The sequence below is a fragment of the Neovison vison genome, chromosome 2, assembly GCF_020171115.1.
Source record: "Neovison vison isolate M4711 chromosome 2, ASM_NN_V1, whole genome shotgun sequence".
NCBI classification, from domain to species: Eukaryota; Metazoa; Chordata; class Mammalia; order Carnivora; family Mustelidae; genus Neogale; species Neogale vison.
Window position 1 is genome coordinate 198274573 of NC_058092.1, and position 21283 is coordinate 198295855.

The following is a 21283-nucleotide window of genomic DNA, read 5'->3' on the forward strand; positions in this document are numbered from 1 at the left end:
TGCTTTCTCAAGCCTGTTGGCTCTAGGATCTGTAATGCTTTGAAAACCCTATGTTGATATTGGGGGGAACAGTTGCAACTCCAAGGGTTGCTGTCTAATCCAGTATTCACACCACTGCCCGCTGTGGGGGCCCTGCATGTAGAACTTACTGGAACTGTGAGGTCAAATACAGCCTGGAGTCATGAGAGTCATCATTTATCCCAAATAGTTTCATTTTGTCCCATTTTTCTACCTCCTTTACCAAATCCTTTTGTGTTCCATAAATAAACCAGGCAGAGACTTGAAGGGCATTGCTTTATTCCAGAGCTGACCATTACCAAGGGAAACCTTGACAGTCGTCCTTCACTTCCTCCCTCAGCCTCCTTCCTGGTGAGAGATGCTAATGAGAATAAGGATGGTCATCAGCGAATGGGAGGAAGTAAAAAAGTCGAAGGCTGTATACGTTTTAGTTCTTGTCTGGCATGTCTTGGCCTTTGTCTTGCGGAGGCAAGGAAAAAAATAAGTGAAATTAAGTTATAGATAAATTCAAGGAAGGGCCAAAACTGAAGGAAATAAAATTTTGTTTCCTCAATGAGGCCCTTGTCCCTATTTGTAAGAGAGGCCAAATAGGTCGGTTTTTTCCTACTGCCCTGGAATGGGTGGAGACTGGTTTCCAATGGTATCCAAAATGTCAACTCCATTTTAAGCATACTCCTTAATGTAGGAGTACTGTAGGAGGAATACTGTTCTAGAATAAGATTAGGGAGAAGAGGTGGGAGAAAGGTCTAAAGTTTCCAACCACAGGAGGAGCAACACACCAGAGAAGCTGTAGGACCCAGGGTGTGGTGAGGATCTGGAGTGCACCACGCCATACTGCGTCAGGAGGCGCTCCAAGCTCAGGCTCACGCTTCCCAGGGCCAGGTCCTGCCCAGACAGAAGCATTCCAGTTCTTGTCATTAAGAAATAGCCAAACTCAGGGCATCTAGAGGAAGGCCACATATACTGCACCGTCTTTGCAGAAGTGTTCCAGGAAGAACTAGACCAACTGGATGGTCTCCAGACCAACCCTGGCCAGAGCTCCAGGCCAAGGAGAGCTGGGCGAGTCCATGACATCTGGTCAGGGCTGTGCCTGGCGTTCAGGTCTTGAACATCAGGAATCCCCCGAATGCTGTGCCCGGTGGGTTTCTCTTGATGATTGATCCCTGGGTTAACTCAAACCACACTCTCTCGCCTTTCTGCAGCTCGGCCATAGTGAAGGTCGTGGCCGTGCTTCCACCCCTCTGCTCCTCGGTAGAACTGACAGGGGTCTGATGGTGACCTCCAAACACCAGCTGCCCGGTGCCCGGCCCTGGGCCAAATTCAACGCTCACTGCGAACAGATAGACTCCACGCTCAGGGGCTCGGAAGTAGCCGTGTTCAGGGAAGTAGCTGCTGCCGATGTTGATGTAAGTAGCGTTGAACTTCACTGTCTGCAGCGAGGCTGTGCCCTCTGAAAAGCCAGCATAGAAGGCCACAGGGGAGCCTGGAATGCAGGAGGAAAGTGCTCAGTGACGGTCTCTCACTCCCCTGGATGGGAAATCAAACCCTGAGATCTGCCTTTCTCATACCTTATGAACAGTAGGAATAGGTCACTATTTCCAGATAACCTAGGTATTCCTGATAGCAGCCTCAGAGGGGGGGAGCCAACTGGCCCACACTCCCCGGGCCACTGAGAGGAAGGGAGATACAAATCTGTCATCTCTAAGAGTGTACATTTTTCAAAAGCACTTTCTCATTTGTTCCCTTTTCCTGCCAACATCCTGGGAGGTAAGTGCCCCTCCTCTGAGGAAACCTTAAGTCTTGAGTGCTTAACTCCTCCAAAGCTGTGTGGCTTGCCCATGGCAAGGCAGGGCAGGAACCCAGTTCTCTGACTCCCACACTCCTGCCACCTACTGGGGATCTTAAGCTACGCAAGGGCAAGAGAGAAGATACTACCTATCCTCCAGGTAATAATGCGAACGCTGGTGAGAGAATGAAAGAACACCGAAGGATCCTTCCTACTGGATGTCTGGCACAGGACCTTAGAGGGAGGAGAGCATGTGGGCCCGGACAGGAAGGCTCTTCAAGCTGGTCATCTTAATGCTTTCAAACTGTTGCACAGAGTCCTAGGGTTACGGATGGAGAAACCAACCCAGAAAGGGAAAGCTTGCTCATAATAAATGACCACACTGGAAGCTGTCCTTGGACCTCCTGGTTTCTGGTGTTCTTCCCACATACAGAAGCATTTTAGCCAGCCATAGGAGGACAAGCAAGACCAAGAGAACACAGGTGGGGGGCCCGCCAGGAGGCATGGAGGCAGACTGAGCCTTTCCATGTAGATGGTGAGTGTACAGTGAGAAAGGAGCCAACCCCGCTGCCTGGCCATGACTCCCAGGGTGGGGGTGGGGGTGGGGTGGGACAGAGCTAGAAAATGGGAAGGGTGAGTCCCAGGGAGGTTCTGCCCATGACCCTGGCCTTGGCACCGATGAGGTCATGTTTCATATGTGCTCCCTCAACTCTCTGTGTGTCTCTCTGTATCTCTTTCACTCTGTGTCCCTTGGTTGAGACCAAACTCCCCCTTTCTTAGGGGATAAAACCAAGCAACGCCTAAAGGAGTGGCAATTTGCATTGTGATTTGTGCCTTAATCCCACCTAGAGCCCCAGCTCTTTGGCTCCCGGTCCAGAAATAGACTTGTGAGTGTCAAAATTTTGCTCTTCTTTAGTTCTGGAAGATTTTTCTGAGAACTGGAGTGTTGAATAGCTTTCCTATTTGTAGTAAGAGTGTGTGTGTCCTGTCCAAGGCCGGCGGCTGGCTCTGCAGTTCCCCCAGCAGCCAGGAGGTGGGGCGCTCACCCAGCCCAAGGGATGCTCGCCCAGCGCGCCCTCTGCCGGTACTTGGCTCTCTCTCCACCGGTTCCCTCCCGCCTGCCCGCAGCTCTGAGCCCGGCTTTCCAGGCAGACCCTACCAGTCCCAGCCCACCGGCCCCTCAGAAGGCCCAAGCGCGGCGCTTCACTGATTTGCTAGCAGGTAAACTGCAGGTAAACCCTGCAGGGCACAAATTCAAGACCTATGGCCCTTCTACAAGACAAATCAGCGGGAATTTTTATTTTTAAGGGGAAAATTTTTTTTAAATAACAAAACACTGCAGTGGTCCACTCAGATACCTAAACCATCAGGCAGTTGGGGCCTTGCATCACTCGCAGAAGGAAAAAAGATGGAAGAGTTAATGCAGACAGACTGAGCCTCGGCCCTGAAAATGCTGGGGAAATGGGAAAGCACTGACTGGTTTCTACTAAATGTTAGACCTTATGACAGGTACTTGGTAAATGTGTCTGTTAGTCTTCATAGCAACCCTTTGATGGAGGTAGTGGTTCTCCCATGTTAAGACAACTCAACATGGCAAAGCCCAAGACAGGCACTGCAGGGACCTGGCGTGGAGCAGCAAGAGGGGTCGACTATGTCAGCACAAAGAGCTCCCTTCAGGGCCCAAGGTCTTCCCCTGGATTCCCCTCTTGTGGGGTCCTCCCCATGGCCGATGACACCTGCCCCCGTTCACATACTGTATACAGGGGAGCCAATTAAAGACACAGGGGGTGAAGTAGGGTGGAGAGGAAGAGCTGAGATGGAGGGACTGGAGGCTGCGGCCTACAGGAAAGGGAGGCTTTCCTCCGCAGCTCTGCAGGCGCACTGGCAGCCAAGGGTGTGTCCCGAGCTGTCATACATCAAACATCTCATGGTGGGCCTCTGCCTGCTCACTGACATTTGCTTACACTTCAGGTATAAGCAAGGAATAAGGAAGGGGGATCCGAGCAAAGCCGGGCCTGAGTAGTCCTGACCCTTGGTCACCCCGTTCTCTTTCACCTTGCCTTCTGCCTTCTCGGAGGGGAAGAGCTGCTTGCAGACAGCCCTGTCCTCCCAGACTCACCCAGCTGACCCCTGACTCAGACCCTCACCCCCACCACCCCCACCACCCCCATGGCCTCCGCTGGGGAACTCACCTGCCTCCCCAAGCACCGGCCCCTGAACAGGCTCATCTGCCCAAGTCTCAGCTTGCTTCCTGTCCCTCCTCCGGGGAGCTTCCAGACCCTTCTGCTTCTTCCCTTTCCTGCTCAGCATGGTCTGCAGCTTCCCCAGGTCCAGGCTGATGTTGGAAGCCACAAGCCCTTGGAAGTTTCCGAAAAGGCCGTGGAAGAGGCGCCGGTGCTGCTCCCAGTCGCGCTGGGCGGTGGCCAATGCCTCGTGGAGGCTCTCAAGGGAGCTGTTGAGGGAGGAGGCCCCCGAAGCCTCGCAGCACCGGCCCACCCGCCGCAGGTCGGAGTCCAGGCGCTCCAGCTCCCGCGCCAGCCCCGCCGGGGTGGGCCCGCCGGCCCCTGTACCCTGCTCCACGGCCGCCACTCGCGCGGCCAGCGCGTCCCAGGCAAGCGCCTGCTCCTGCAGCCCGGTGGCTGCATCCAGCAGGCTGGTGCGGATCTGCTCGTAGCTCAGAGGCAGCGGGTCGGGCGCCTCCTCAGCCATCTGCTCCATCACCTCCTCCCCAAAAAGGGCGGCCAGTATGGCCTCGTGACGCAGCGCGTCGTCCAGCAGGGCCGTGAAGTAGCTGTGCAGCTGGCCCACCTCGGCCCGCATCTCCCCGTGCGCCGTCCGCAGCGCGCTCGCCTCGCCGGCCAGGGCCCGCATCTGGCTCCGCAGCCTCGCCCCGTCCGCCCGCGCCCGCTCGCCCTCCGCCCGTTGCGCGTCCACAGCCTGCGACAGCGCAGCCACCGTGCCGCTCAGGGCCTGCAGCGACGAGCCGTCACGCTCGTGCCGCTCGTCCAGGCTCACCTGCGCCTCCTCCAGGGCGCGCGTGGTGTCCCGCTGGCCCTCGCGGATGACGTCCAGGTCGAAGTAGAGCTTCTGGCAGTTGCAGTCCTTGACGTACTTGATGAGGTCGGCGTGGCCGCCCTGCAGGTGCTGGAGGGTGAGGTTGAGCTCCAGGAGCTGCCGCTCGATCTCCTCCTTGTTCTCCTCCATGATCAGCGACTTCTCCATCAGGATCACGCGCAGCTCGCGCAGCGCCGTGTGGTTCACCTGCAGCTCCTCCAGCTGCCGCTCCACCTTGCTGATCTGATCGAAGGTCTCGTCAGACTCTGAGTATAGCTCCTTGATCTCATCCACGTGCTGTGCCAGGGTGGCCCTCATGTCGGCCAGGGTGCTCTGTAACTCCTCCTCCCTGTGGCCAGCTGCCACGTGCAGCGCAGACAGGTTCCTCTGCAGCTGGCCTAACCTGGCCTGCAGGCTCTCGGGCTCTGGCCTGGCCCCTGCCCCTGCTGCTGCTGGGACCAGGCTGCCGTTGGCCCCCATGGGCTCCAGGGCCTTGAGGCATTTTTTCAGCTTGGTGTCCACATCTGCCTCGATCTGGGAGAGGGACTGCTGCAGGGAGAGGTGCTGGGCGTGCATGCGTTCCTCCACATCCTGCCGCAGCTGCCCCACTTTCTGGGCATTCTCCTGGACCTTGCTCTCGAATTTGGTACCCAGCTCCTGGAAGTCAGCCCTGGCTACCGTGCTCTCCTGGACCCCCTTGATAGCCTGTTGGTTGGCCTCCACATCAAGAGACAGGTTTCTCATAGCTTGAGAGAGGCCCTGCAGGCTTTGATTAAGACTCCTCCAAATAGGGCTGAAATGCTCCTGCAGGAAGGCATTCAGGTGGGGCAGTAGTACTTGCTCCAAGGATCTGCCAGGCACCTCTGCAACAGAGACACGCTCTTACACAAGCTCTGCAGGAGCAGACACCCCTCCCTGGGCAAGAACTGGGTGGTGGGGTGGGGGGGGTGGCCCTCTGAGATAAGGGCCTTCCTCTCATTCCCTTGGATATAAGCAGGCTCTTCCTGGAACCTGCCACTCACCAGGCTCTGTCTGATTTGCCTCGATTGTGGCGGCTGTGAGGTTGCTTGCCAGTGCCTTCCAAAGGCCTGAGAGGCCGTCTTCCACCTGATGAATATCATTCTGGACATCTCCCAGCAGATGTTCCTGCCGCTCCACAGTGCTGCTGAGTTCTGCAGCCGGCTGGTCTGAAGACACAGGAGAGATACGAGTTGAGGTCTAACTCCCCAGGCCTGGGCAGATCAGGAGGTACAGAGAAAGAGATTCCCAGGTTCAGTTGGAAATATCAAGGAGGTGTGCACTGATGTCCTCTGAGCAGGAGCTTAGCAGCCTTTAGCTCCAGAAGGGGAAATGCATGACACATAAGCCCTCCCCCTCAATCTAGCACTTACGGCAGACATGACTAATCAATCACGGCACACTTTCTTCCTCAGCTGTGTGGACTTGGCCTCTCATCATTCGAGGCAGCCCTTGTCAAAAGGTAGGAGTACACCACCTGATGAAACTCATTCACCTTTCCAGATGTGGCCCAGCCTTGAAAGCCCTCCCCAGTGGTTCTCTTAGTTTCTGTGCTGACTCTAGACCAAGGGTAGTATGACTTCCTGACGTTGGTAGGAAGCATGTGGGAAACCTTCTTCCAGGCCAGGCCTTCTTCCAAGATCTTGTGCCATTTAAGGAGCAGGGAAGATGCAAGATGAAGCTGTCTTTCCCAGAAAATGGAGTCAAGGGAAACGGTGTGTGGGCTTAGCCAGCAGGTAGTAATGGAGGATCCTGTGACTCTTGCCTCCTTGGTGTCGGGGTAGGCTGATACAGAGCCACAGAAGGGACCCTGCTGACTCTGGGCACAGAGTTTTCCTGAAATGGCACCACCCTAACAGAGGAGAAGGGACCTGGGCACCTGGGTTCTTTCTGCCTGCCTGCCCTTCCTGCACCTTCTGGGGAAGCAGCATACCAGGTTCAAAGCTGACTGGCCCATCCCAAGGCTCCTGGAGGCCATCACCTAGATCTTCAGGCTCAGGGATTGCTGTTGGATCTGCAGAGAGGAGGCAACAGATGTTGACCCCACAAGTCAGAGGAATGGCCTGACCTCTGGGGTCAGAGGTTGGAGGGGAGGGAGCCCCAGGGAGCCCTACCATGATTCTGGCAGTCAGGGCCTGCAAAGCCTGGGCAGCACCTCCAGGCCACGGAGGCCAGAACCTTCTGCTTGACCTGGTAGACTGGCTTGTGTGCCACACGATACCTGGGGAGAAAGGGGCCACCTCAGTGACTCCAGGGTAAGCCAGCGTCGGCCTCAGTTGGATGGTCTGCCTTGCCCCATCCTGCCCCCACTCACATGACTTTGACCTTCTGGCAGTCCGGAGTCCCCTGTGGGCATGGCTGCTGTGAGTGGACGAGGAATTTCTCTGTTTTGCAAGTAGCTACAAAGGTGACCAGCCGGGACGTCTGGTAAGGGCACCAGTTCCTGGAAGAACAAGCCAGAGGAGAGGGCTGCTGAGCCACACCCAAGTCCCATAGGACCCCTCCTGGAGGTCAGCTGTGTGGTGGTGCCCTCCTCCCCCCCACCACCCCCACCTCCCTGCACCACCCAATGCCGGTGATTCTGGAATCCATTAGCCTGAGAGGGGAGCACTCTGCATTATTGATCCCTGACTCGAGGACTAGAGCTCCACAAAACCGCCTGCAAGGACTCCTGCTCCATTGCCTTCCATGAAGCCCCTCAAAAAGGGATCAGCCCAGAGAGGCTGAGGAGCACCCCGGAAATCACACAGCAAAATCACCCACAGAGCCAGGAAAGGCTCTCACTGTTCCTCTCAGTGACAGAAAAGCAGGGGCTAGAGGGTCCTGGGTTCAAATCTTTCACACTCTGGCTGTGTGATCTTGCATGAGGCACTTAGGGAGGCCCCCCCCCCTTCCCCATTGCTCAGATGGAGATTATAACACCCTCCTCCAGGTGAGTGGATGAGTATCAAGGGTCTGGGTCCTGACAAGTCTCACCGAACACTGCTGGCCTGCCCCCTCACCACTCACGCCTTTCCTCACCACAGACCAAGCTGCGGGTTTGGCACCTACTCCCTGGCCACTTCCCATTATGGCCATTATGGAAATGGATTTTCCAGCAGTGTGGAAGAAAGCAGCCAAGCTGAGAAGTCACTTCTCTGGTAAAGGTCCTACAGGGTGGTTTGGGGATCACAGCCAGCATTCTGAACACCTAAGAGGTAGCCTCTCCCACCTCTGCCCTGTACCCGTGCATGTGGTTGCAGAAATCCCCAGGAGCAGAGGTGCTCATGGCTGGCACAGCCCCAGCTCGCTGGTCCAGTGGCAGGCTTGATGGGCTCAGCAGAATAGGTCAGAGGGTCCTTTGCTGGGTAATTGGCTCCGAGAACGGAACTCTCCAGAGTTGCAAGTGGCAGTGACCTCCATGGCTCAGCTCAGCTCAGCATCTCTTGGGTGCTGGGTGCTGGGCTAACGCTCAGCAGCACTCAGGGCCAATATGGAGGAACAGATCTTCCCTCCAGGGTCCCCAGGAAAAACAGGCCATCTCAGAGGGTGTGGAAGGTGCTAGGAGACTTTCAGAAGGAGGTGATAATTTGGTGCCAGGAGCTGTGATGGAGGTGTATGGCCTGCTGAAATGCAGGGATTGGGTTAGGGAGGTAAGGATAAGCCAGGCTGTGGAGGCCTGATGCCAGACAAGGAGCTGGACCGTGTCCTGAAGGCAGGGCAAGTTGTGGGGGAGGGGCTTTGAGCAAGGAAGTGACATGACAGAGCCACCCTGGTTCTTGGGTACAGAAAGGACAAGAAACGGCAAGATATAGGTAACTGTGTCAGGGATCTAGATGGAAGACGCTGGCAGGTTCCATGGGTGATGGTGGGTATGGAGAGGAATGGCCACACTTGTCAGGTATTAGGAGGCCGTGTTCAGGGGCCTTGGAGATGGAGTGGCTATTGGGCTGGGATTTTATTCTCTGGAGCTGGTCTCTGTCCTGGGGTCACCAGGCACACAGGGATAGGGGTAGGGCGGGGGAAGGACTGAGGGAGATTGAGTGATCATATCTGCTCTGAAAGCCCCCTTTTCCCCCAGCCTGATTTCCTACTTGGCTCTCCAAAGCCTGATGACCAGTTTTGGCAGCAGACTGAAAAAACTCATCAGGAGAACGACCCCATTCAAGAGGAAAGACCTAAAAAACAATAACATCAGGTGCTCCCCCAGTAAAATAGCCCAGCATATTTTCATATTATGAAAAAACAAGTCAGAAAGCCCCATCCACACACCCAGCTTCCAACCAGCTTCTTAGTCTGTCTACTCTCAAGTGGGCAGATGTCCAAGATAACTCCTGAGAAAAATCTGTAGTACAAAAGAGGGAGGTCAAAAACAAGCAATTGGAAAAAAAAATCAACTTGGACAAAACCAATACTATGCAGAGAAGAGAAGTCCCTCAAATTTGTGTTAATAACCCCAGATCTATAAGAGAAGTTACTGCATCCAAGAAAGAACAGGAAGCTATTTTAAAAATAGAAGAACAAGGGCGCCTGGGTGGCTCAGTGGGTTAAAGCCTCTGCCTTCAGCTCAGGTCATGATCTCAGGGTTCTGGGATCGAGCCCCGTAGAAGGGAGCCCCTCAGCAGGGAGCCTGCTTCCTCCCTCTCTCTCTGCCTGCTTCTCTGCCTACTTGTGATCTCTCTCTCTCTCTCTGTCAAATAAATAAATAAAATATTTTTTAAAAAATAGAAGAACATTCAGAGAACAAAAAGGACCCTTGGAAATTAAAACTATAACAATAGAAATGCAAAAGAGATTTAATAGAAATGTTAGAGGGTGAAGTTAAAGAAATTTTCCTAAAAGAGCAAAGAGAGAAAGAGAAACCTAGAGGGGAAAGATTAGAAAAACAGATCCTGGAAATCCAACATCCAAACAATAGGAGTTCCAGAAAGAGAACAGAGCAAGGAAATCATTGATTTAAAAAAAAAAAAATCAAGCAAATATTACAGAAGTGAAGGGCTTGAACCTTCAGATTCAAAGGGCTCATAATATGAAAATAAACTCAAGGTCATCATGAAATTTTAGAACCCTGGAAATGAAGATAATTCTATAATTTCTAGAGAGAAAAATCAAGACACACACATACACACATCAGCACTTAGAATGTCCTTGAACTCCTCAACAGGAACACTGGAAACTAGGACACAGTGAAGAATGGGTAGCTGGGTGGCTCAGTCAGTTAACTCAGTCAGCTAACTCAGTTAAACCAAGAGTCTGACTCTTGGTTTCAGCTCAGGTCATGATCTCAGCATGAGATCAAGCCCTGCATTGGGCTCCATGCTCTGCATGGAGTCTGCTTGTCCCTCTCCTTCTCGCTCTGCCCCTCCCCTGGCTCACACACACTCTCTTTCTCAAATAAATAAATAAATAAAACCTTAAAAAAAATAGAAGAAAATATTTCCAATTTAGAATCTTATACCCAGCCTAACTATGTATCAAAGTGAAGAGCACAGAATAAAGACATTTTCAATAAATCAGGTTTCAAAACCTTGCCCCCCCCACCGTCGGACCCCTCATCAGGAAACTACTTGAACAGTGGTTTGCAATCTTGCCATTAAATCTTCTCATCAAAACCACTGTGTAGCACTTTATAAGAAGAGCCTCTGAGCTCCACTCTGGGTCAGTGAAGCAAGCATCTCTGGGATTGTGGCCTGAGCATCAGCATTTTCAAGCTCTGTGGGTCATCCTAAGTCACAGCCCAGGACAGAGCACCATCATGCCAGAGGTCATCCACCAACATGAGCCAGAAAACCAAGAACGAGGAAAGCACGGCCTCAGGAGACAGGAGGAGTTCCAGGGGGGATTCGAGAGGGGGAGCCCAGTACAGTGATGGGCAGTGGGTGTGGGGCGAGTGTCCAGACTGGAGCACAGCTGGAACTCTGAGAGCAGTATCGCTGAGAAGACCCAGGTGGTCAAGCACCTGACATGGATAAAAGGGGAGAGCAGGTGTGGACAAGTGGCCAAGAATTTGTGATTGAGTAGTGACAGAGACACGAGGAACAAAGAAAATGATCACAGTTGTTTTCCAAGGAAAACAAAAAATATGAAATGTGGGGAGGGTGGGGCGGGGGGAAGGATTCATAGTTTTTCTCAAGTCTCTACTCTGAGTAGCACACATAGTCGTGTAAATGTAAATACTCAAAGGGATAATATGGGAGGATGGCGGAGGGGCAGTGCGTGTGCGCACATGTATGCTCGCGCACGCCTTCTTGCCTGCCTGTGCATGCGTGCTGGGATTGGGGTACGGAGTGGGAATGAGAGCTGAACCAAAGATAATGCTACTTCCCAAGAAGCAGCAATATAAACATGTTAGTTAGAGACGCAGAGGTAAATGCCAGAAGATTCACCTAAAGAGTTAAAAGTCATTGCCTTTGGGGACCAGTGGGCGAAGGGGCTTCTGACTGTCTCAGCCAACATTGCAGAGGGTTTGACTCTAACCTAGAGGGTCGGCACAGTTTTTCCGTAAAGGGATAGAGAGTAAATACTTTACACGAGACTGACTACATAATTTGTAGTGTCCAGTGCAAAATGAAAATGCGGGACAACAATAGAGATTAAACCAAGTGTGGGGCCCTTCTGTGGGTGCGCCCTGTGTGACCGCTCAGGTCACATGCCCATGGAGTTGGCTCTGATTTTAGGCAAAGAATGTTCGCTCAACACAGAAAGAGTGATGGTGAAAGTGCTGGGCCCAGAGTTTAGGGACCACGGGTGAGACAGCCACCTGCACGGACTGTTCCAGAACCAGAAACTCCGGCATCCACCCCACTCCCACCCTGGGCCCCATGGAAATGCTGGAACATGGTCTCGGGCCTGGAGAAAAGTGTTTCTCTAAACTGGTGGTTCTCAGGGTGGGGAGGCAAATGGACTTTCTCCATGGGGAAGACGCCCATGAACTTGGCATCTAGTGGGCAGAGACCAAGGAAGCTGCAGAACACGTCACAATGCACACAGCATGGCCCGGCACCCCCACCGCCAAGAATTAGCCAGTTCCAAATGCCAGTAGTGCAGACATTGAGAAACACCCCCTCAAAGCAAAGTTCTGTTCATTGCTCACCCTCTGAACTGCTGCGGAGGGTCCAGAAGCCCTGTGCCCAGGCGAGCTGGGTCTGGTCCAGACTGCCAGGCAGTGACTGGGACTTTCCACCTCGAGCTCCTGGAACCGGAAACAGTACCGCCCACCCTTCCTGCCCAGGAACTTTCTCTCTTGACCTGCCCAAACCTCAGGCTCCAACTGTTCTCCCTGCCCATGCTCCCCCTCCCTTGGCAGCCCTGTCCCCTTGGCATAGTACAGGCCGCTGGCCCAGAAGCCCTGGGAACATTCCTGACCTTTGCTTTGGTTTCCTCCAGCTCCTGGCAGCTGCACTGCTAACCCTCCGAGCCTGAACCCCCAGCCCGGCTCGCTGAAGCGCCCATTGTTCTCACTCCGCACTCTTTGCACCCTTCTCTCCTGGGCCAGCCTAGAAATGAGTGTGGGGATCCTCCAGCTGGGTTTGGGCTGCCCTGGACCTCTGACATGGCCCCCACCAGAGGCTTTGCCCCAGTCAGGAGAGTCTCTGCTGACTCCTCTGGAGCTTTTAATGGAAGCTCGGAAACCTGGACCCCTCCCCTCCTGTTCCCCTTCCTGGATTCAGGGTGACCTTGAGCAAGGCCCTTCCCCCGCCCCAGTCCTGGAAATGTGGAGAAGATTCCCACTTCTGGCCTCTCCCTTGGGACTGAGGGAGGGACTGTGGGGGAGGCCGAGCCAGCTTCTATCAGGGAAAGGGCTGTTTGCTGGAGCCTCCTGAATGATGGATGTGTTGCTGCCACTGTCCACTGGGACACTTCAATGCCAATGAAGCCCACCTCTGTCTACCCCTTCCAATTCCTGGAGAAGGAGAGCGTGTTCTTGGCATCCTTACTTTCTGAGACTTTGAATGCGGCCTTGAATATGACCACCGCAGGGGAGAATTTTGTAGGGCTTTGTCTTTGAGTTGGAAAGGGACTTTGGCAGAGGAGCCTGAGGCCCACTCAGTGTCCAGAGTGGGGGGTCCCTGAGTTTGCCCAGGGCCCTGTGCTTCTGAGAGCGGGAGCAGGTGCAGGAAGTGCTGCCATGGCCGTGACCTGTGGCCTGGGTTCCGCCCGGCTCCTGAGTGATCTCCAGCCATGTGCACAACTCCTCTGGGCCAGGAGCGCTCAGCTGCAACAAATCACAGACGTTGCTGGCAGGCGGGCCAGAAAAAGCTGATGCTGGCGGGCAGGGCCGGTAGACAGCCGGGAGCTCCCTCTCCTTCCACTACCACCCATCTCGGGGGAGACAGGCCAGCAGGCACCTGAGATTTGCAGCCCAGTGGATGCTCTGACCTGTCACTTAGGAGCTGGTGGTGTCCCCATCCCTCTGAGCCTCACAGCGTGGAGAGAGCTGTCACCGCAATGTGAAGACGGGGCACCTTGCCCAGGGCTCAGCGTGGGGCTCCGTCCTGCAGGGGGAGCACGTGCTGGCTCAGAGGAGCCCACAGCCCAGACTTCTGTTCCATCCCACTCCCACCAAAACTAGGGAGCATCAAAAGAGCCTCTTCCTCATGGAGTCCAAATACACACGTTGCTGGGGGTCCCAGAGCCATGGGAAGCACCAGCCAGTTCCCACCTCCACCTGGGACCAGGCATCTGGCACCAAATTGTTCTGTTCCAACTTCACCTTGTAAAGAGTCACATCTGGGCCTATGTCCAGGGCCTCCCAGGGCCTGCTAGAGACAGGTGTGTGGGGCAAATGCAGGCTGGGAGGCCTGGTTCTGGCAGTGAGGGGCTGAGGGTCCATGAGGCTTATCCCTGATCTGCGGGGCCCCACCTCCCCTTCCCCCTGTTGCAGGAGGGAGGCTGGAGCAGCATTTCCGCCTCTCCCTTCACAGAGCACGGGAAGCAATCAGCCCGAGGAACTGAGCAGAATTTCCTTCCTTTCACACCAGCCCCTCCGGAGGCCTTGACAACCTGAGCTGGGCCTGTGGGGACCACAACTTCTGGGTCGTGGGAAGGAGGCCCAGCAGGCCTGCTGGAAACCCCTAGGTTCCCCCTGGGACCTGGGCATTCCTGGGCTGGAACGCCCTTGTATGTACACCTGCATGTGCTCTGCACACACTGGGACCCCCCAGGGAATTGATGTGTGAGCTCCATGGGGCAGCCCACGAGTCCCTCCCCATAGCCAAGGGGGTGTGGAAAAAGAGGAATGTCTCCTACCTTCTTCCGATCCATCTGGAACCCTGAGCCTCCTTTTAGCAAAAGGAAGCAGGCAGCCCAAAGAAAGGGGCATGGAGCTAGTGGCTTTGGGGAAGGGAGGCTTGGTTCTTGGACCTGAAATCAGAGTTGGGTGGGCGGTGTCCCCCACTGAGAATCAACCGCACCACCCAGGGCCGAGGAGGCCTGGTGGTCGGGCAGAGATAGGGCCCTTGGCCCCGTTTGTCAGACCTCACCAGACTCGGCCTACACTTGCTTATTCTTTCCTCTCCATGGGCAAATCTGCTTCTGGGAAAGTGTCCAACAAACACATTCACCTTGAAGCATCAGAGTTGTATAGAACTGTCCCAGGCAGAGTCATTCTGCAAGCCATCGTGATGGTGAATCTCAGAGAGCCAAATGGAAGACTCTGGGTGGGTGTAAGTTGCCCTCTCTCACCCTCCAGATCCATATAAACACCCTCCCCAAGCCTGATGTATGTGTGTGTGTGGTCGGGGGCTCCATAGGCATTAGGCATATGAGGCATATCTGAGGGTTGGGGCTGCCTCTGAGGGCTCAGGGACCAGAGCATGAACTCTGTCTCAGACTTAGATCGTGGCTCTAGATCTCCTCAGCTGTGTGATCTTGCGGCAGCGGCTTAGTCTCTCTGAGCCTCTGCCACTGTTGGGAGGATTCGCTGAGCTAACCCTTGGCAAGAGGACTAGCCCAAGACAAATCCAGTAAAGGACCTGCTGCTCTTGACCGTGGAGGACCTGGAAGAGGAAACCGCAGGCCTAGCATCTTATCAGCAGGGGGCCCCAGGCTTGGACAAATAGCTGGAAAAAGCTGGAAAATGGTGTCCTGGTTTGGTCCCAAGACCATCGTACCCATTTCCAGAGGGGCACTAAAGCATGGCTCCACAGATGACATGGTCTACTCCTTGTTCTTGTCTGCTCACTGCCTGTCCCTCAGGGCCAGCCTGAGGACCCACACCAGTCCCGGGACAGTCAGATAAAAACCCAGTCCCTGGAGCATCTGTCTTCTCTGACTTATGCCAGCCTCACCTCACCTAGGCTCAAATGTCAGAGTTTACTTACTTCAGAGAACAGGAGCCAGTGCCAAGCCAACTGAAAGCTTCTGGAACTACTGCCCCTCATCACCCCAACTAAGTGGTTGGTGGCAAGAAATGCTCCTGCCCAACCTCCAGGTCCAGTCCCTGCCATGACCCGGCAGGAAACTTCCCGCAGTGCCCAGTCCGGGCTGCCTGGCAGTGGCCTTTTGAAAGGAGCCTGGCACCGGGCACCTCACTCAGCCTCACTGCGGGCCCAGCAGGTAGACAATGAGGTCATGTCACAGATGGGTGACTTAGGTCCTGAGAAACCCTGTTCTGGCTGAGCCGGGACTCAGATCCTGTACATGACTTCCCCCAAGGTGGAGGTCCTCCTTACCGTCTGCTGGGATCCCTGCCGGTGTCCTCAGCCTCTGCCCCCCAGACCCCAGGTGGCCTTGGATTGTGTGAATCCGAGAACTCACTACCTGGGGCCTGGGCCGATGCCCGCAGCAGCCCCCAGCCCAGGGGTCCCCCGAGGCCAAGCAGCAGTGTGAGGATCATCTTGGCAGTGGGGCAGGCTCAGCCGCAGCAAGTGACTCCACAGACTGCTGGTGAGGGTGACGTCGTCTTCAAGTTAAGTCTCAGAAGGAAAAGAGAGCACAGGGACAACAAAGAGAGGAAGTGGCCTGGGCCGGCCCACCGGGTGAGCCTCGTCCGGCCCCCCCACTCCAATCGCCACCCCCCCACACCTTCCCCCACAGAGGCAGCCAACTCAGGCTGGTTCCTGTGCCTCAAAAGGACTTAGGTCAGGGACACTGGAGGTGTGGGACATGCAGGAAGGCAGCCCCACCACACACGACCCTGTGGGAGCTAGAAGAGCCCAAACGTGGAAGTGAGGCTGCAGGAAGTGGCCGGGTCCGTCTCAGGGAACCTGCTGCCCATCCGTGCTGGTGGCCAGGAAGCGGGGCGGGGGGGGGGGGGCACTGCATGCCGACTCAGCACCTTTCACCCTGGGGCTGTGGGAGCCAGCAGGTGGGGGGAGGCTCAGGGAGAGAGAGGAGCTGTCCTAGGGTCCCTGGGGCACTGGGGAACCCTTGTGCGCTCCTCTGACCCAGCTCCCCGGCTGCCCTTGCTGGAGCCCAGGGATGGGGGCATCCATGGGGCTGATGAATCACCAGGCAGCCCAGGCTGGTCTGGGTGGTTGACCACTGCTGCCTGACAGGCCTGTGTGGCTCTCACCCCTGCTCTACCTGGGACACTAGTAGCAAAGGCACCTCCCCTGCCTGACCTGTTCTGTCCCAGATGGATCAGACACAATAGCCCCAGGCCCGAGAACCCCCAGCCATTGTCGCCACTGCGGGTGGACAGGGCAGTGGATGAATAAGGGGCAGTGATGGATAAGGACGAGTCCAGTCCCCTGCAGCCCCCCTCCCTGGAGGGCAGGGGGCAGGGGGAGAGGGCTGAGCAACTGGGCTCGGGGAGAGCTGGACCCCGCTGCCCCGCCCTGGGGAAGGTGAGGGTGGGTCCCCTCCCCCTCCCTCCCCGCCCCGCTGGCCGAGCTCCCAGCAGCCAGCAGCCGCATCATCAATATTTCATGGGCGTCAATAAGAGGCGGCGGGGACGGCGGCTGCAGCAGCATTCTCGCCAGCCCCAGCCACAGCTCTCTGCAAGAATCGACCTCCCTGCCCTGCCCACCACCATGGACGTCTTCAAGAAGGGCTTCTCCATCGCCAAGGAGGGTGTGGTGGGCGCCGTGGAGAAAACCAAGCAAGGGGTGACAGAAGCGGCCGAGAAGACTAAGGAGGGGGTCATGTATGTGGGTGAGTGTGGGCGAAGCAGGGCGTGGCAGGGTGCAGCAGCCGGGAGGCTGGAGGCAGGGATGCCCAGTTTCTGGGGGCCAACCTTATCCCCCAGCTCCAGGGAGGCATGTTGGGTGGGGTGAGGACCTGGCTGTTGACTCAGGGTCTCCAGGCCCTGGAGCACCCCCATCCTTCCCCAGCCCCCCATTATGTGCTTTGACCTCCTCAGGACCCCAGCGTGTCTGGGGCAGACAGCAAGAGGGCACTCAGCCCTCAGACACACCTGTTTGTGCACACACACACATGTGCACGTGCACAGATGTAACCCAGTGTCCCCCAGCCCAGCACTTGCACCCCTGGACTCAGATGAGAAGCCAGGCTGAGCCTGCAGCCTCTGTGGGATGAGTAGGCAGGTGCTCATCAGCCATATCCTAGATCCCCACCCTGTTCCGAGTGGGGAGCAGGGGAGAGGAGCCTGAGCCCCAGTATCCTGTGCAGCCCCAACCCCCTCAGCCCCTCAGAAGCCGGTGACTCAGCTCTGTCCTGTTGCTACTTCCGAGGCCCCGGCCACACCCACGCGGGTCCGGACCCTATGGTCTCTCTCAGCCCTGTCCTGTCCACTTCCCATCCATTCCCTTCCTTCAGACACAGCCGGAAGCAGCCTTTGAAAGGACTGCTGGCCCCCAGACACCATCCTAACCCCCTGCTGACCCCACGGTTTGTCCAGCTGTTCTGTATTTGCTCTCACCACCCCCCACCCTCACCCTCCACCCCCACCCCCCACCCCTGCAACACCAGGAGGAGTAGGCTGACGCCTCCATTTCCTCCACAGGAGCTAAGACCAAGGAGAATGTTGTGCAGAGCGTGACCTCAGGTGAGGAGCCCAGGACCAGGGGACATGGGGGCTGGGACCTCCAGGGACTGCAACTGGTGCTAAAGCTCCAAGCCCTCCAGACCCTGAGGCTAGACCCAGGGTGGGCCTCCTGATTTCCCCATCGGCATCAGAGCTCTCCAGAGTCAGAGAAAGGGGCAGCCCGGCGGCGTTTCTAGTGGAGCCAGAGTTTTGAGCGCTCTGAGAAAGGGGCTGCTCAGCCTGACTTGGGCAGGCCAGGCCCATGGGGGCAGGGGCAGGAGGACAAAGGCTAGTTGGAGTCCTCTTGCAGTGGCTGAGAAGACCAAGGAGCAGGCCAACGCTGTGAGTGAAGCCGTAGTCACCAGTGTCAACACCGTGGCCATCAAGACGGTGGAGGAGGCAGAAAACATTGCCGTCACCTCCGGAGTGGTTCGAAAGGTGAGATGGGGTCCCAGAGAGGCTGGCTGGTGAGGAGGCATCAGTGCCTCATGACATATAAGGAAGCAGAGACTTAGAGGCTCAGGATGTGCGTGCTTCATTTTTCTCACACCCATTAATGCCTGGGATCCTCCCAATGACCCTCGTGAGGGGGGCAGATTGGGGGCCCAACGGGAAAGTGAGGCTCCAAACCACGTCTTCTTGATGCTCAGCATTTGGGAGGTACCACATTTCACCCGTGAAAGCAGGACCCCATGGGGCCCCGTGTGGTGACAGGCAGCCTCTCAGGCCACAACACCGGCCTGGAGCTGTGAAGTCACCGCCCACAGGCCTCGTGGCCCGCCTCCCTGCCGGGCCACTGGGCTACCTTCCCCTCGCGGCAGGAGCAGGGAAGCAGCGCCCCCTTGTGACAAAGCAGGGAGGGTCCTGACCGCGCCCTTCGCCTTCGTTGAGTTTACGCAAGTGCGTGTGTGTGTGTGTGTGTGTGCATGTGTGTATGCGTGTGTGCGCATACACAGAGCATACAGAGAGCACGGGAGCAATCAGGCACTCCCAGGAGGTGGAGGCCCCAGGGATGAGCTGTCCCAGCACCCACCACAGAGCAGGCTCTGCTTGAGGCATTTTACACTTACTAGCTCATTTAATGGGCCCCAAATCCCCAGAGACGGAGTGTGGAAATGAGGCCCAGCGAGGTTACACGAGGTGTTCCATGTCCCAGGGCTGGTCCTGGCAGTCCGCAGTTCCCAGGGCAGTTAAGAGTGTGAGGTAGCTGGGGTGGGGGAGAGCCCAGTTTATATGGGGGGCAGGTACAGGCTGGGTGCAGGCACCCAGCAATGAGGATCCCTGCTTTGGGAAATAGGGGGGAGGGGGCCACCCAGGTACCCACTTTCTGCACCAACACAGGGTCCCCATGTCCTTGGAGTAGGCAACTGCTCCCTGTCCTCACTCCCAGCTCTGCCCTGGCTAGCTGTGTGACCTTGGGAAGCTACTCAACCCCTGGGGACCTCCAATACCTCATCTGTGACACAGGAGGAGGTGGGAGTGCCCAATTTGCTGTGACAATGTATAATTCTGCAAGGAACTTGCCCCACGTGAACCCGTTACTCCCGGATCATGCTGAGCACCCAACAGAGGCAGGTGACTCCATCATCATCATCATCTGGGCAGGACCCACAGGTGCTCTGGGAGACACCAGGCCCCTCCCTCCCAGCCAAAGAGGCCCTGGGGTAGGGCCAGGCTGCCACTGCGTCTCTGAGAGGGAGCCTGGGCCCTTCTCTTTGGCTTTGAAGGAGGGCCGGTGAGCCTAGGGAGCCACCCAGGTCTTAGGGTATGGGTGGCTGCCCCAAGAAAGACATTTCCTGGTGACACCTAAAAACCAGTCACAACTGCCCCTCCAGTGAACCATAGAAGGATGTGGCACTCACTGCCTGTCCGACAACCCTTTCCTTCTGCGGGCCTCATCTACCCCCCTTGGGGCAGCAGGATTAGGCAGGGAGCTGCCTACCCTTTGCTTGAAAGGCCTGCCCCAACTCTTGCTGACCAGTTTGGTGCCCCAGTCTACCAAGGATGTCTCAGTGGTAGCACAGACATGGCAGGATCCTCTAAAGGTAGGTGCTAGGACCGGGATCCTGCCTGATCACCCAGTCTGGTTTTGCCCATAGCGGCCACCTTAGGCAATTGTCTGGCTGGGGATAAGGGAGGAGGAGACAGGAAGTGGGGAGGATTGTATAACCCCTGTTGGCCCAACCACACCAGCTTCAGCCCAGAGGCCACCCAGGAGGCAGGCAGAGAAAAAGATGCTGCTTGTATAAGGATGGGCCTAGAGCAAGCCCAAACTGATCCCAAAAGTCCCATTGCTTTAAGCTCTGAGGCCTTGAGCTGGTTACTTGGCCTCCCTGGCCTGGAGGTTGCTATATGAACAACGATGGCATATCCCTCCTCCTGGGGTTATTTGGGAACTAAGTCAGACAAGGGTGTATGATCATGTGATTTGGGGACACTGAGGGTGGGTCAGGCCTCAGGTTTCAGGGCCACAGCCCTCCCCCACCCTGCCCCCCGACCCAGTCCTCCTCAATGCAGAGGCCCAACCAAGGACAGCCCAGAGACTCTGCTTTAGCTTGGCGGTGGGGGTTAGGGGGGAAGGGCATGTAAAGCTGGGCTCCAGGAGACTTGGTGCCCCCAGAAGGCCTCAGCATTCTCGGACAGAGCCCCCACTGTGGGTCTTTACACAAGGCTCTGTCACTCCCGTGGTCTGACTGGTCCTCACACTTCCTTCACCTCCTGCCTTCCATGCACAGCAAGGTGTTGAGGGCTTCTGCTCATCTCTGAGGCCAGGTGGATGAGCCCTGGCTACAGAGCAGCTGGAGCCTCTGCACACTCCACACGGTCCCACATCCCCTGGGTCCCCCTTTGCTCCCTCCCAGGAGGACCTGGAGCAACCAGCCGCCCTGCAGGAGGACAAGGCAGCCACAGGGGAAGAGGAAGTGGCTGAGGAGGTAAGTGCTGGGCTCCTGGAGGACACTGGGCAAGCCTGCTTCCCTCCCAGGGTCCCCAGATCCCTCAGGACAGCCCCCTTGACCTTTTGACCTTCTGCAGCCCCCTCAGCGTAAGTGGGAGGTTCCCTCATGAATGATTCCCTCAGGGTGGAGGGCCAGAGATGACTCCCAGCCCCACCGCACTGGGGGTGAGGGGGTTGGGGGGGGCTGCTGGGGGTAGAGCTGGGATTGTGTGTGAGGGGCACTCTCTCTCCCAGGCCAAGAGTGGAGGAGACTAGAGGGATGCCAGTCCGCCATGGAGACCCCGAGGAAGAGCCCTCTGCCTTGCACCCCACCCCCTCCAGGCACGCGGGGTGCCCAGTGCAGAGTGTGACCCGGGTTGCCCATGTTCCCACGCCCACACCTGGCCACCCACAGGCCTGTCCTCCTAAGCTGCCTCTGATGCCTTCACCTCCCTCACTCCCTCCCTCACAGCCTCACCCCCTGGTCCTTCTGAACCCACAGATGCTGCTGTGAAATTTTGTTTTTAATGATTCCAAATAAAACTCTAGTCCTCACCCCTGGCCA

At 56.4% G+C, this 21283-nt stretch overlaps 2 protein-coding genes across 3 annotated transcripts; one reads left to right on the forward strand and one right to left on the reverse strand.

The window, feature by feature from the left end:
• Positions 1–280: 280 nt before the first annotated feature.
• MMRN2 (multimerin 2) lies at positions 281–15845 on the reverse strand. Of its 2 annotated transcripts, XM_044239985.1 has the most exons (8): positions 14105–14121; positions 13235–13350; positions 7191–7319; positions 6991–7097; positions 6810–6890; positions 5881–6045; positions 3997–5721; positions 281–1501 (listed from the first exon to the last, which is right to left on the reverse strand). In XM_044239985.1, coding segments are annotated over exons 3-8 (2466 nt in total). In that variant the 5' UTR covers positions 7193–7319; positions 13235–13350; positions 14105–14121; the 3' UTR covers positions 281–1115. The 2 variants fall into 2 exon arrangements, with proteins under 2 accessions (XP_044095920.1, XP_044095919.1); XM_044239984.1 differs by lacking the exons at positions 13235–13350; positions 14105–14121 and adding an exon at positions 15529–15845.
• An 880-nt stretch (positions 15846–16725) lies between these two features.
• On the forward strand, positions 16726–21283 carry SNCG (synuclein gamma). The gene is made up of 5 exons (XM_044239986.1): positions 16726–16951; positions 17763–17804; positions 18094–18221; positions 20645–20716; positions 20974–21283. The coding sequence occupies exons 1-5, from the start codon at positions 16726–16728 to the stop codon at positions 20992–20994; spliced, it is 489 nt and encodes a 162-aa protein (XP_044095921.1). The 3' UTR covers positions 20995–21283.

Bases quoted from the DNA above. Each gene is read 5' to 3' on its own strand.
- SNCG (XM_044239986.1), top strand. From the start codon at position 16,726: ATGGGCGTCAATAAGAGGCGGCGGGGACGGCGGCTGCAGCAGCATTCT. The intron at 17,805-18,093 runs GTGAGGAGCCCA...GTCCTCTTGCAG, and splicing joins TGTGCAGAGCGTGACCTCAG to TGGCTGAGAAGACCAAGGAG. The intron at 20,717-20,973 runs GTAAGTGCTGGG...TCTCTCTCCCAG, and splicing joins AAGAGGAAGTGGCTGAGGAG to GCCAAGAGTGGAGGAGACTA.
- MMRN2 (XM_044239984.1), bottom strand. From the start codon at position 15,692: ATGATCCTCACACTGCTGCTTGGCCTCGGGGGACCCCTGGGCTGGGGG. The intron at 7,098-7,190 runs GTGAGTGGGGGC...CTTTCTCCCCAG, and splicing joins TGCCAGAAGGTCAAAGTCAT to GTATCGTGTGGCACACAAGC. The intron at 6,891-6,990 runs GTAGGGCTCCCT...TCCTCTCTGCAG, and splicing joins CCCTGACTGCCAGAATCATG to ATCCAACAGCAATCCCTGAG.